Below are 14,418 nucleotides of genomic sequence, written 5' to 3' on the forward strand. Positions count from 1 at the left end.
TTGGAGCTTCTGTCGGTATGAAAATACTGAGTGTCTGGTATTGCCGGCACATAGTAACTGCTTTAGCACTTTCTTGAACTATTTGGAAAACATCAACTTAATGCTTTTTATTTTGCATAAAGACAGTCAAGTTAATTAGCGTTGTCAGGGAGAATCTGAAATAGACTGGATGACAACCTAACAAATGATGATGGAATTCAAGCCAGTAGTTTTATCTTTTAATTGCTGGCCACTGTAAAACACACTTTCCTAGAATTATCTCAATATGATGTCCAGAATGCATTATGAACTTTGTTTACTTTTAAACATGCTTTTCTTCTCTTGCACTCTTATTAATCTAAACTTGTTAATTCTCTAGATCTGTGCTCTCTTGAGGAGGTGGAAAAAAAGGCAGCTGACTTAAAAAGAGAACTAGAAGAAGCATTGAAAGAGAATGTACTTTTACAAAAACAAGTAAATGAGCTAGCAGAATTTCAGTATCTACCAAATACTGTTGAGATACAGCAGAAAGAGGTAAACAATCTTTTTCCTTGTTTTTATAGTGTACTTGGCTGGTAACATATCAGTGGATACCTACTGGGTATAAAGACTTAAAGCAAAAAGTTGTCTTGAATCAAGTAACTGAGATTTTGTAACTAAGCTGAGTAAATTGTTCCTCAGGCATTTAACATTTTCAGCTAGGAATAAATTCAAAATCCCATGTTTAGTCATAGAGTCTACTATAGTTAATCAGGAATTTCTAGTCCAGCATTTGCTTGCCTACTTACCATGGTTACCACTGATAACTGTGTATATGTGTAATGGTGTTTCATCCTGGTTTACTGATCTAAAACTGAACTTTTGTCTAACTGGGTGAAGGGAAAATTTCAAGAGCTCTTAGTAGAAATGCTTCTTGAGAAGCAAGAGATTTAGCTTGGAAATCCTAGGAGACTTAAGGAAACTTTGCAGTTTACTGGTGAGTCAGGGCTTCGTAGACCAAGTTTGCTATAAATGTCTTAGAAAATGTTTGCAAACATGTTAAGTTTCTTTAACCTTAAGTACCTGCTACTAAGTATGTGCAAGGAAAATTATCCAGGGCAAGTAATCTCACAAACTCATGAATGCTTTGCAAAATGTTCCAAACCTTTCCAGTGGTCTCCTTCCACTGTTAAACAAAGCTTAATTACATGTTAACAACTTTCTTCATGATACAGAGTTTATAAGTATTAATACATCTGAATATTCAGCCAGGAGTATCAGTCCAGACCTAGCTCAAACACAGGAAAAGTACTTAAAGAATATGTAAACAGCTGGAGGAGAGGTTTCAAGGCTTTGGCAGGGGCTTATCTGTCTAGCTTCTCTTTGAAGGATTGTTTGCGAGGCAGCTCCCTCCCAGTACAGCAAAATGCAATATACTGTGCTGTGTTTGCCTGTGCTTTATTTCCTATATCTGCACATGTACATATTTTTATTTTGCAGCTATGACAAAAATTGACTTAGAAAATGCTATTTAATATTACTTTTCTGTTGGCAGATTCTTGAGAAATGTGAGGAGCTATGCTTATTAAAATTGGAAAGAGAAAAGCTGCTCTCTGAAGTAGCTGATAATGAAATTAGATTTAAACATATGACTGAGGAAATTGGAAAATCAAAAGATGATCTAGCAGCTGCACAACTTAAATATGTAAAGTCTGACCAGGAATATGTGGCACTTAAACAGCTCCATGAAGAACTACAGCAAAAATATGCAGCTGCATCAGAAAACAATAAACACATGAAGATCCAAATAGATACGCTATCTAAAGAAGCACAAGAGTCTAAAGTAACTTTGGATGAAGTGAAATTAGAGGTCAGTGTCACCTTGCTCCTTTTTACAGATTAAGACATGAGGAATCTGTTAATAGTATAAAAACAAACTTTAGAGAAGTAGTCTTGAAGCTATAAATAACATTAGAATTTAAATCAGTCTAGCTTGAGTGGGTATTACTTACTCTATGCCTGGTGTATAAGGTTGCAGGATTCTGCAGCTCAGTGGTCTCTTTCTTCCTAGGCAAAGTATATGTTGTTCTGTGTTCTTCTGTATTTGACCTTTTAATTCTTCTTTTCCTGTTCTTAAATTATATCTTTATTATGCAATATTTTTTTCAGATATGCTGCTATGGCTATCTAAAGTCATAGAAACAAAGGTTCCTCATCAGGAACTGGAGTCTGTTTAGAACAGACCAAAATAAACTGAAGAACATCCTTTCATAAGATGGCAATTAAAAAGAGGGGGAGGGGGAACAAAACCAAAAACTTTAAGGAAAAAAGGGAACTGTATATAGAAACAGGATGCATATTTTGACAAGACTTTGGCACTGATATGGCTGTCATATTCCAGCTATGGATTTGATAATTCCTAAGCTATACCACTTTGTGCATGTTGCTATGTTTTAGTAAGACTTCTGTTGTTAAGCATTTATGTGGTTTATGTAATGTAGGCAAGAATATAAGCAGTGACTTAAAAATTAAATTATCAACTTCCTATTTGCTGTTTGAAAGCTAGCATCTCTCACCCTTTCTATGTTAATACAAGATTCTGTGAGAACATGGTACGCATTATGCAGTTTTGCGCTACAATGAAAGTATATTCGCTCTTCATTTGCAAACTAAAGCTCTCTAGCAAAATGAAGGAACTGGAAGAAAAGACAGCGGAGCACAAACAGCTTCTTGAGGTAAAAGATGATTTCATTCAGACTCAGCAGAAGTTGAATGAAATGGAGCAATTAAAAGAGCAAGAAAAGATTATGGAGTTGAAACTGAAAGCCAAGGATTCAGAGATCCAGGCAATTCTTCAGCAGCTTACTGCATGTCAGGAAGAAATAGAAGTTCTAACCCAGGAAAGAGATGACTTGAAGCAAAAAGAGGAGTCTCTCCAAGCTGAGGCACACCAACTCAAAGAGGATATCAAGGACACTGTTTCAATGGTAGGAATTCTGCCTTTATAGAAATTGACCATACATGTTAAGTGTAAGAACAAGTATAAACTGTACTGAAATATGTTGGGAAGTTAGTTTTTGTGTGGTTTGCTGTTTGTGGTTTTTAACCAGTGTGCTTACTAATGTTGAAAAATATTTGTTTTTCTTTTCTGGATTTTTTTTTTTCTTAAAGAACATTCTGGCACATGAAGAACTGAGAAATACACAGAGTATTCTCAAGGAGTCCCAGGACACTGTCAAGAATCTGGAAAAAAGTATTTCTGAAAAACAGGCTCAAATTCTGAGTGTTGAAGAGGCACTAGGGAAAAACATTAAAGAACTTGAAATACAGGTAAAACATTAATTCAAAAGAACAAGTATAAACTATACTGAAATATGTCAGGAAGTTAGTTTTTGTGTGGTTTGCTGTTTGTGCTTTTTAACCAGTGTGCTTACTAATGTTGAAAAATTTCTTTTTTTCTTTTCTGGATTTTTTTTTTTTCTTAAAGAACATTCTGGCACATGAAGAACTGAGAAATACACAGAGTGTTCTCAAGGAGTCCCAGGACACTGTCAAGAATCTGGAAAAAAGTATTTCTGAAAAACAGGCTCAAATTCTGAGCGTTGAAGAGGCACTAGGGAAAAACATTAAGGAACTTGAAATACAGGTAAGACATTAATTAAAAAAAATGCTTTTAATAGGTTTTCCAGTACTGAAAACAAACCCAGTTAGTCTGCTTATAGTCTCTTAAGCTTGTCCTTTAGGAAATTTCTGGGGCTTTGGTGAAAAGTGGACAAGAAATTAATACTGTCTGATCCAAATCTTTACCAATTGCTAATCAATTTCTATAGGGCTTCAAGCTGTAACATATACTCTAATAAATCTTTGTTTAACAAATGTGCCCCATGGTTGTTACTTTCAGTGGTGGCATTAGATGACAAACGGAAAAAGAGATGAAGGTTATGTAGGGTAGGAATAAGGCTAATGGTTTATAATGCTCAGTCCCAATGAGAAGTGTAACACATGATTGTCAATGGCATCTCTATTCCCAACACACAACAGAAGGCTGATCCACCTGTTTTTGTGCTTGTTTGTTCGAAAACTGACAAGGGTGATGAGAATTTTGTATGTTAAACAGTTGCTGCAGTAGCACGGTTTCTCTGGAGGGAGAATCTATAGTATGTAACAATATATTTTTCTTGAAGTATATCAGCTGCCAGGCCCAGTAAATCAATGGTTATAAATTCAGCATTTGCATGCTTTGGAACAGATGCATAAAAATCATCCAATAGGTGTTTCTTCTTTGGTTGCTTCCCCTCAGACTTTTTCCAGATAAAATCTGCCCAATATGGCAGAAGAGACTGGTCAAAGGTTAGCACTTAGAACAAATTGACAAAGGCAAAAGACCTAGTTCTGAAGTTTTTCTAGATTGGTTACAATTGTTTGTTAAAAATAGTGTAGTAAAGTATATCAAACATTTGCATTTAATTTTGGTTTTGAATTGATGGAAATACGTGTTTGCATGTTTTTTGTAGATATCGCAAATGACAGAAGAAATAAAAATCATCACATCAGAGAGAGACCAGCTTGCTGAGGAAAAGTTGGTAAATAACCGTAGAGAGAGTGATGAACTTCGGGTACAAAAGGAACAAATACTTGCCCTCACAGAAGAGAACAATTCACTGCGGGATAAACTGGACAGTTTACATCACAGACAAGAAGGAGAAGGAGCTTTGGTAATTATGTGAAAGCTGTAGTGGTTACTGATGCTTATTTAGACATCAGCTTGTGTGAAAATAACTTGCAAAACAAAACTGGAGAAAGGATCCTGCTACTTGACTACAGACCATTAAACACTAGTATTGTTTCTTTGGAATATATCCCACTCATACTGTTTTGTTTGGACAGCTAGTAGTAGAAAGACAAACACTTTTGTAAATTCAGTTTCAACTTGATACAGGATGGTGGTATTCTGAGTTGATCTACACAGATGTAGTTCTGAAAGTAGTTAAAACTAAGATTAAGTAGCTAAACTAAAAATTGCTCACCTGGAAAGGGTGGTTCTGCTTTTTCAAAGCATAGCTAGAACTGACTGTTTTCCAGGTAGTGAAAGGGATACTGCAGCCAACATTTTCTGCCGTTGGATATGCTGATTGTATATATTATGTATGTGTATAAAATGTGTTTGTACATAGTACACTTGGAAAAAAGTGAAGTAGGTATTTTTGTATTTATGGGAGAGTAGACAAATGTCAAGAAAATAATTGGTTTGGCACCATTGTCTACTATTAAGACTAGAAAAACTGATTAGGGCTCAGTAGCTTGGGGGAGGGGGGTGTTGTTGGGGTTTTTGGTTTGGGTTTGGAGGGTTTTCTTGTGTTTTCTCCTTCTGCTTACCCCTTGCCCTCAAGCTTAAACTATAGTCATGAAATTCTATTTCTGGTTAACTTGTTTCAGAAGTTCTTACTTCAAATGTGTGCTTTTACATGTCTCATTTCAAGAACCTTGAATTGTGTGTTGTGTTCAGTCAAATCTTACTATTCTGGAAGAAAAATCTCAGACATTGCTTCTGCTCATTTTACGTGATCAACCTGTTAAGGGTGAGAGATGTTTTCTCTTTAAAGCTACTTCCCCAAATGTGTTGACTTCTGTCTCTCTATAAAATAGATACCACAGATTGAAGAAAAACCTATTGAGCAAGAATTGTTTCCTCTGAGAGAAGAGCTGAGCCAGGCACAAAAGAAACTGCATGAAATGGAGGAAGCGAAGGCCAATGAATGTCCAAGAGAATCTGAACAAATGGGGAGAACAGATTTGAATCCAAAACTGCATGACTGTCAGGAACTGAGCATTTTATCAGAAAGAGATAATCTTAAAATGCAACTGGAGAATCTCCAAAATGAAAGTGACCAGCTAAGAGAAACTATACAGCAGACAACTAGTATGGTAAGAGAAATAGTTCTGTTCCTTGAGGGTAATAGCCTTAGTAAACTTCAGTCTTAAATTTTGGAAGCATTGTTCTGGTTTTAATGTACTTTAACTGTCTTGTGTCCAAAGAATTCAGAAATGAAGGAAGAATTGAGATGTGCTCAAAACTCTCTTGCGGAGTTAAAAGAAAGTCTTTCAGAGAAAGAAAATCAACTCTTGAAAGCACAAGAGGTGCTGAAGGAAACAACTGATGAACTCCAGCAGAAGGTCAGATGCAGTTTTGTCAAGTAAACTACAATTCTCTCAGGATTGGTAACCCATGTCCTCTGCAGGCCACAGTTTTTATGGGTTTGGTAACGGCAATAATGAAACTCAATTAAAAGTTTTTTCCTTCTTTCCCCCTATGCCCTGTCTGCACTGTGCTGCTTCTCAAAAGAATTCAGTAGAAACCAAGGCAGTGAAAAGATCATCAATTGCAATTTGACTTGCAAGCTACAACCTTTTACTTACAACTAAACATGCGTTAGTGCTGAATGATGGAATACTGTATCAGTACTGGTCTTTTGACCTCAATGCATTTTCCAAGTCTTAAACTCTTTAAATTCTCATAATGTGTTAGCTATGTAATTCTGAAGGTACTTGAGCAACTAAAAGGCAGTTTAGCTCATTCTTTGATTTGCTGCAGTATCATAAATTTCTTATCTACTTACTGTTTTCATGTCTGAAACTATTAGGCTTGATTTTCACAAGCATTAATGTTTATCTGCTGTGGATACAGCATTGGAGTAATTTTTATGGAACTGCAATATAAACATGTTTACTTTTATCTACCAGTTAAAAGTGAGACAGAAGCACTGAAATTTTATTGACTTAAGCATGATTTACATTTTCCGATGTTTACTGTAGCAGTTATCTAATGGAGGTGTCTTCTGTAGTCCAGTTATAATAGCCCATATGTACAGACAGTGCTTGTGAAATACGATCCAGTAACACTTCTTAAATCAGAACCTGATTACTAGAACAAAAAAAATTTAATAAATTAGTTTGGAGGAAAAAGAAAAACAACCAAAACCCAGACCAGTAGCGTTCTGTCTGCCAAATGACTTCTATCCATGCTAGAGATTATTAAATGTATTAATACTGTTTCTTCTTTTTTCTTTAAGCTCACTGAAGTAACTGGACACCTGACTAGTGTTTCTTCGGAATATGGCAAGCTACTGGCAGAAAAAGAACAAATTGAAAGAACAACGAATGAACATTTCTCTCAGCAGCTTGAGAAAATCAGTCGGGAGAAAGATGAGCTGCAGAAAATAGTAGAGACTTGTAAAGCTGAAAGAGATCAGTTAGAAGCTGACTGCCGGGAAAGCAAGGAGAGAGTATGTATAGAATCTCTTAATAGAATAACATTTTAAAGGCAGGATGTACCACTCTAAATTACTTTGGTTGTGAAACCTTCTGTTATTTGATATCTGTTTCTCTTTCTTCACTTTTTCATAGTGGCAGTAAACTAAACTTAATTTACTAATCCAATCTGGACTTGGGAATCTCTGATTTTTAATCCCCCTTTATCCTCTCCCTGATCTTTTGGTCATTGTGCCACTGTGGGTTTAGGCACAGTTGTCTGCCACCTGCTGGACAAACACCCCACAAATTCCTGCTTCATCTACAGTCTCTCTGGATTTAGCACTAAATAGTAGATAATCCGGGCTGGGTTTACTGATATCTAAGGGCTTAATTCTCCTACCACTTCAATTCATTCTGGATTGAAGAGAGGAACTCATTAGTGATACTATTTCTCCTTCCTGATGTCTTATTTCCTGGCAAATTAGGAACTGACTTCAGTATCCCAAGTATTTGCATGAAAGGTATGCTTATGTTGACATGCTTTTCAGAAAAATTCATTCAATTTTGTAGTTAACAAAAATTAAGATGATAATTTCTAAAGTTAAAAGGCAGTCTGGTAAATATCTTTTTCTCTAAGAGAAACTCTGCAAATTTTAAGAAATATAAAAGCTTTTGGATTATTTTAGAAAACCTCAGGTAGAGCTACTGATCTTTTAAGTATGTATAGACTTAACTAATGTAAAAAATAATATCAGCAACCTTGGATTATCAAATTAATTTTGCATCTTGCTACTAAACAATTGGACGAATTGTTCATGTAATTGCCAGGCTTTGCTTAGTGAAAGGAAATGCTTTCAAGGACAGAACCTGTACTCGGACTAAAGCAGGGTGGGTTTTGTGCCAAATGTTTTGACTTGTATGAAATAATGAAAGCCCTGATATGTGAGAGGTAGATTCACATGCTGTCTTATAACTTTAATGTTGTTTTTGTTGATCTATTTTTATTCCAGATTCTTGAAACTGAAAAAGAATTGAAGTGGCAGCAAGAACTCCTCAGCAATGAGAAGATCAAAGCTGAAGAAAGGGAAGAACATTTGTCAAAGATTCAGAGGCGGTCAGAGATTGTGGAGGACTGCCTAACAAGCAAGGTGAGGAGTTCTTGTTTTAGTAGCTGTTCTGTCTTCTGATGTTATATCACAGATGTGCTAAACTTTTGCTTAAGACTAATCCTATTTAAATTTTTTTTGTTGTTGTCACCATATGATTTTCATGGTTGCTAAACAAGCATGAACATGGGCAAGGGACTTCCTACAAGTTTTAGTGATAGAGATAGCATCCTCATCTTCTTGGCCTCATAATCAGATCAGTTGGTCACTCCTTTAGATGGACATCAGTTTACCCAATGTGTGCAGGCTTGATACATTTATTCTGACTTCAAAAGGCACTATGTAGACAGTACTAACCTAATTGGGTTTGGAATCCTTGGTGCTTTGGATACTTTCAAACTATGTTATTCAGAAAGTCTTGCACTTTCTTGCCAGTTCAGTCTCTTTACAATTTTCACTTCTTTGCTTTTCACCTGTCAAGCTCTTCCTTTGACTGTAGAGTCAGAGTAACCAAGGAATGCTTCACATTAGCAAACATGTTCTATTATTCATTACAGCAAATAGGCAATTCCATTGCCCTTCTCTTATGCTGATCTGTTACTTTTTTTCTTCTGATGGGGCTATATGCTGCCTTTTTGTTTCCTCTTGCTTTACTGAAAACCAAAGTTGACTAGAGTTCTTGGAGTCATGCTATTCTTTTCCTTTTTAATTTCTTTTTCTGAGCAATTAGAACACAAAAAATATTTTTAAGCTTTGCTTGCTGCTAGTATGAATTATTATTGGATAACTGGATAATTATTACTGGATATTACTGGGTTATTGGAAATTGTGCTCTTTGACATAATTGAGTACTTCAGAGGACAGCATACAGACCAGGACCAAATCATAATTCTTGGTTGTTTTTTTTCTTCACTGTTTATTATAGCTTCAACAGTTAACTGAGATGCTAAGTAATGTATCATGTGAAAAAGACCAGTTACTGGCTGAAAAGACTAGTCATTCTTCCCAACTTAAAGAGGAAATCTCAGTAATTAATCAAGAAAAAGAAGAGCTACAAAAACTTCTTCAGGATGTCAGGTCTGAGCGGGACCAGCTCAAGGAAGAATTGCAAAAAAATTCTGAGAAGGTAGGTGTTGCAAGTTGCATACCTCACTTATTTGTAACTTCTCTTCTTGAATGGTACTTAAATATCTATACTTTTATTATTATTATTTTAGTGTGCTGAAACAAATGCAAAACTGGAGTGTGCTCTAGACCAACTGAAGCAGAGAAACCTGAATGATATGTCCGTTCAGGTGGGCCTGAATAATGCAGAGCAGATGGTTGATGACAGACTGAAGGAAACAAACTTCAAAATTATGGTAAACTTGCTTATCTCCTTATTTTAAGGATGCACGTAGAACCAGAAACTTAATACCTTTTGTTCTGGAGCATAAACATTGCTTCTGTGCATAATGTATAAAACTGTTTGCTTATCCTGCGAAGATGCCACACACCACAGGTTCAGATGATTTGCTGTTGCTGTTCAGTGACTGTGCACCTCATTCAGTTGAACTTCTTAGTTATCACTTGATTTTGTTGCTGTCCAGCCACCCAATGAAAAGAACTAGTCATGTAGCAGTGCTTTATCATTTTCTTTTTGTAAAACCCCTCCCAAATCCTCCCTTCAAAAATAACATTCCCATCAAAAATAAATTGGTTTCACATAAATCAATTCCATTAAATGGCTTCTTTCCAAAACATAGGAAAATCCTCTAATGCATCAGAGCTTTTGTTTAGTTAACTGTCCTGAATGTGTTCTCACAGATGTGAAAGTACTCTTAACCTACTGAAAGCCAAAATAAACTGGGAGTTATGAATATTTATGGCACATGTTAAAGTAGAGTACCTTTGTATTACAGTTGTGTAAGTGCATGCGGCAGATTTGGGCATCATTCTGTATATGCTATAAAAGCCCTGGGTGCATCTTCAGTGTAACATCAAAAGTGATAAAGGACCAAATTGTAAAAATTGGTTGTGTAGCTTTCTCCACACTTTCTATCCTACATCAGCAGTAGGGAGCTAATACTGAGGGAAGTAAACATTAGTTGATCTCTTCATGGTGCTCTCCCCTTCTGACTTCTGTAATAGGTTAAGATATTGTCTGCTTATTATGCAGTTTTCTGATCTTATCCCCTGTGTCCAACAAGAACAAGTACAAATGTTAGTTCCACTGTTTTGGGTTGGTTTTTTTTTTACGGTGGGGTGAAGAGTTAAACTGGTGAATCCTGTTTCTTTCAACTAAGAACCAGAGATGCAAGCAGTATACTGAGGAAGTTTTATAGTTTAAAACATAGAATGTAGCTTTGTATGTGATACTTGAATTGCAGTTTACTGGGAGTGCTTTGAAGCATATTGACCAATACATACTGCAGAGGCTAATCCTAGAGTCTGATGGTTTATTTTAAGCTTCTGTTTAAAGCTAATCACTCTTTACTATGAATTAATCTGTTTCACTTGTATTTAGGAGCTTCTTGAGAAATTTCCAGCTATGGGGCAGAGGTATGAACGTCTGTCTACAGTGTCACTTAATCTAAAGAATGCACTGAATAGTCAGAAGGTAGTGATAGCTGCGATAGAGACTCAGCTTTCATCGGAGCAGAGTAAACAAGTCAAAATACTTCAAACTATAAATGAGAAAATAAACAGAAATCTCCAGAGCTTATTGAACAAACTGAAGGTAACAACTTAAAATGCCTCATATTGCTTTGGTGTGGGTTGTTTTTTAATAAGCTCTCAAATGAAGAGCTAGTATTCTTTATACTTTAGCTTTCCTCTTTTTTTTTTGTGGATCCATATCTTGGAGAAAATAAATTGATGGTAAATGTTTTTCAATCCTGGAAAACTGGAACTATTTAGGTAATAAACCTTAGTTTTTTATTGTAGTTCAGCTGTTTTGCAGAGTAATTCATTAATATTAATCCATTTTAACTGGAAAAAGAAATTTTCTTTCTGTATGCAATAGAGCAAATTATGGACCCCTAAGTATGTGTTGCCTGTTTTTTTCCCCTCACAATGAAGAATACCTTGGAGATGCATTTGTACTCTGCAAGACTACCTAAGTAGTTTAAGTTCTATAGCCTTGCGGACCTTCTGCGATTTTGTAGTCCAGTAGAGAAACAGATTCAATTTATCAAAATTAAGGGCAATTGGGAAAGAATTCCTGTTATCATATGCAGAAGTACAGTAAACAAAGTATTTTTCTGTTTCTTTATTTGCTATCAAATGCTAAGGGGTTTGGCGGGGAGGGGAGCAGTGGGGACATGATGACACACAGGTCTGGGGAGAGGGCAAGGTTCATATCCAGTATACAAAAACACTGGACATACGATCTCAAGAGTCAGTCATCTCTATAAATAGCCAGTAGCAAGCAACTCTTGCAAAGAACCTTATTTCATAACTTTAGGTTTTGCCTTTTTTTTCCCTCCAGTAGACGCTTTTTAACTTTTATGGTTAAAGATGTTTAAGTAGATTAAGTTCAACTAGATTGAAGCTTTAAATCAGCACAGTGATATTATACTTGTAGATCTTCTACACCTTTCACAACTCTTAAGAGGAAATAAATACAACAATGAATAACTCACTTGGCTTTTCAAAGTCTAGATTCATGGAAGGCTGTCTAGCGCATTTCAGGCTTTCTGGCCTCTTTAGGAGTCCACAAAAAATGGCATCCTTTAGAAATGCTGGTCCAGCTACAATTCTTAAATGACACTGTTATTCAGCTCATGTGAACTTGATTTGCTTGGTCATGCTTTAGTTGTGCTGGGCACCTATGGACTAGGAAAGTAAACAGATTGAATTATGGAATTTTACCGGGATGTGAGGTACCATTTTAAAGCATACTCACTGATGCATCCTGTGCTTCTCCAACAGTTCCTGTTTAGTCGTGTTTGCTCAAAGAAAAGAGACTATTATGCTACTGTTAACAAATATGAAATGGAATTGCTTGAGGAAAAGAGAAAACAAGATCAGCTACAAGCTCAGATTCAGTACCTAAGAAAGGTCTATTTCAACCAGAATGAAGTGTCTTCTCAAGAATTAAACATCAGTGAAGTGCTGCAGAGTTTGCACTTGGAGGCAGAGGTAGTATCTGAAATAATTTTCAGACAAACACTTGCATATTTTAAGGCATTGGGTAATGTGGTGGTGCTAATCTAATAGCATTGCTTTTATCTGTTGAGACTTAAGGGGGGATTAAAATTTGTAGTTTCTATGCTACTAATTCTATAATTTGAAGTTTCTATAAAGTTTTCTCAAGTATATCAAAATTAAAGGCATTATAAAGTAGTGGGAATGTTATATACTCATTTGCCCTTTAAATTGCATACTTCCCAATACTAAGGTTACTTTTAAAACAATAAAACACTTACTAACATGCATATTTTTTTCCCTTCACACCTGCCCCAGGAATGTAGATGACAGACTCATTTTCCCAGTAGGGTATAACTTAAGTATAGCAGAATTCCTTTTATGTGATAATTAGATGCTAAAACAGACTTTCTGCAACTAGTGATGCCCAAAAGGGCAAAATGTATATTTAGACATGTAGTTACAAAGCAATATTTAAACTTGAATTCTCTCTTTTTTTCTCTTTGTAAAGAGCATTTTCAAAGATATATCAGAAATGGAAAGTGAACTTCTCTGCATAGAGTCAGAGTTACAGCAGGAAGAAAGTGCTAGAAAAGAAACTGCACAGTTTTGGGAAGCTTGTTCAGGAGCTCACTGTGATGCTGAGGAACTGAAAGAAGAGTTAAGGAAAGATAATGAAAGGCTTTCAGAAGTCATTAACTTCTGGAATCCTAAAGTAAAGGTAATGTTAAATCTAATTTATTGTGTCTAAGCACTCTGTAAATGCCTCTAATCTGATTGCAAACAAACAAAAAATGCTATTTAAAGATTATGCATTATCATCAGCACTCTACTGTATTCATACTTAACTGTAAGAGGTAGGAATACTCCAAAGATTTTCAAGTACTTCTTTCCTACTGTATCCAAACTTGGAACTTTGCTTTGTGAAAAATTTTCTAGGTGATAAATATGTGGAGGAGGTATGCTTGTGTTAGACCGAATTCTGGAAGCTGTAGGTTCATAATTATTATATAACTTTGCTTATGGAACTTGGCAGCTTGGCCTTCCTTTCTCTTCTTTTACCTTCTTACCTCTTGTCCCCTTTGGAAAAAGTGTTTTACAGGGTTAAGTGCATAACGAACAGGACTTCATGAGATTTTATCTTTTTGATCAAATGCATTGAGCACTTCTCAAAGAAACAGGTTATGGGAGGGAATCCGCTACTTTCTGAGTTAGGTGTAGGGAAGTTTTTACAACAAGGATATTCTGGAAGTTCCTGGTCTGTTTATACTATTCCTTTTAATAGTATTGATCTGAAGTATGAAGAGCTCACTACCCTTCTTCCCTCAGTGTTTTGACTCAGTTCTGTCCTGTTAAGTTTAGCATATTTGAAAGCTGCTTCCTGTAGAGATTAGCCAGTCTTGACTTCTTCAGGGATTTCCCAATGTTGCCAGGCTTTTTGGAAGAATTCCCTGACATACGTATTTTGTGGATCAAAGCTTCCACCAAACAGATCTAGTATAGTGTTGTCATTTCCTGACAATGTGAAGTTTCATTTTGTCTGGCATGTTAAACATTTCTAGAATAGTCCAATGTGTATATTTTCTCTCAAATGGTTTCACTTATTTTAGTCAATGGATACATTCTAACAAAAACCTCTGTGAATAATTGTGTGTGCCTCTGTTAGTCTTTCCAGTATTTTGTTTCTGTAATGCATGTGTTTGAGTTAATGCAGAAATACATTTCTAATATAAATGTATTTTATATTATATAAAATATAATTTTGTAGCACATTGTCTTCTCTTTTGCCCCTTCCTGCTTTCAACTCCTTTGGAAAGGAAACCAGTACTTTGAGTGTTAGTGATGCATTTCTGATAGCAAGCATCTGCAAATGGGATGCTGAAACAAGAGTGTGAAATAATACAAACCAAGACACTTCTTGTTTCTACACCTAATTCTAGTTGATTCAAAAATAATTTAAAATTTATCAGTATGG

At 35.8% G+C, this 14,418-nt stretch overlaps 1 protein-coding gene and 1 long non-coding RNA gene across 4 annotated transcripts in view; one reads left to right on the forward strand and one right to left on the reverse strand.

Annotated features, from left to right (window-relative positions):
• The window catches only part of LOC134173055 (uncharacterized), a 314,635-nt gene that overhangs the window by 60,641 nt on the left and 239,576 nt on the right, over positions 1-14,418 (reverse strand). The window lies entirely within an intron of this gene.
• CENPE (centromere protein E) overlaps positions 1-14,418 on the forward strand; it is a 36,482-nt gene that overhangs the window by 16,500 nt on the left and 5,564 nt on the right. For 2 of the 3 annotated variants that reach the window (XM_062636709.1, XM_062636711.1), the window contains 14 exons: positions 359-513; positions 1,514-1,828; positions 2,634-2,945; positions 3,130-3,288; positions 4,473-4,673; positions 5,614-5,883; positions 5,995-6,132; positions 7,029-7,241; positions 8,220-8,357; positions 9,241-9,441; positions 9,533-9,676; positions 10,822-11,034; positions 12,228-12,437; positions 12,955-13,164. In XM_062636709.1, the coding sequence (XP_062492693.1) occupies positions 359-513; positions 1,514-1,828; positions 2,634-2,945; positions 3,130-3,288; positions 4,473-4,673; positions 5,614-5,883; positions 5,995-6,132; positions 7,029-7,241; positions 8,220-8,357; positions 9,241-9,441; positions 9,533-9,676; positions 10,822-11,034; positions 12,228-12,437; positions 12,955-13,164 (2,879 nt within the window). Of the gene's footprint in view, positions 1-358; positions 514-1,513; positions 1,829-2,633; positions 2,946-3,129; positions 3,289-3,445; positions 3,605-4,472; positions 4,674-5,613; positions 5,884-5,994; positions 6,133-7,028; positions 7,242-8,219; positions 8,358-9,240; positions 9,442-9,532; positions 9,677-10,821; positions 11,035-12,227; positions 12,438-12,954; positions 13,165-14,418 lie in introns of all 3 variants that reach the window. The other variant, XM_062636710.1, reaches the window with a different exon arrangement.

The sequence above is a fragment of the Pezoporus occidentalis genome, unplaced genomic scaffold, assembly GCF_034315485.1.
Source record: "Pezoporus occidentalis ecotype Australia unplaced genomic scaffold, CSIRO_AGI_Poc_V1 ctg49, whole genome shotgun sequence".
Lineage (NCBI taxonomy): Eukaryota > Metazoa > Chordata > Aves > Psittaciformes > Psittacidae > Pezoporus > Pezoporus occidentalis.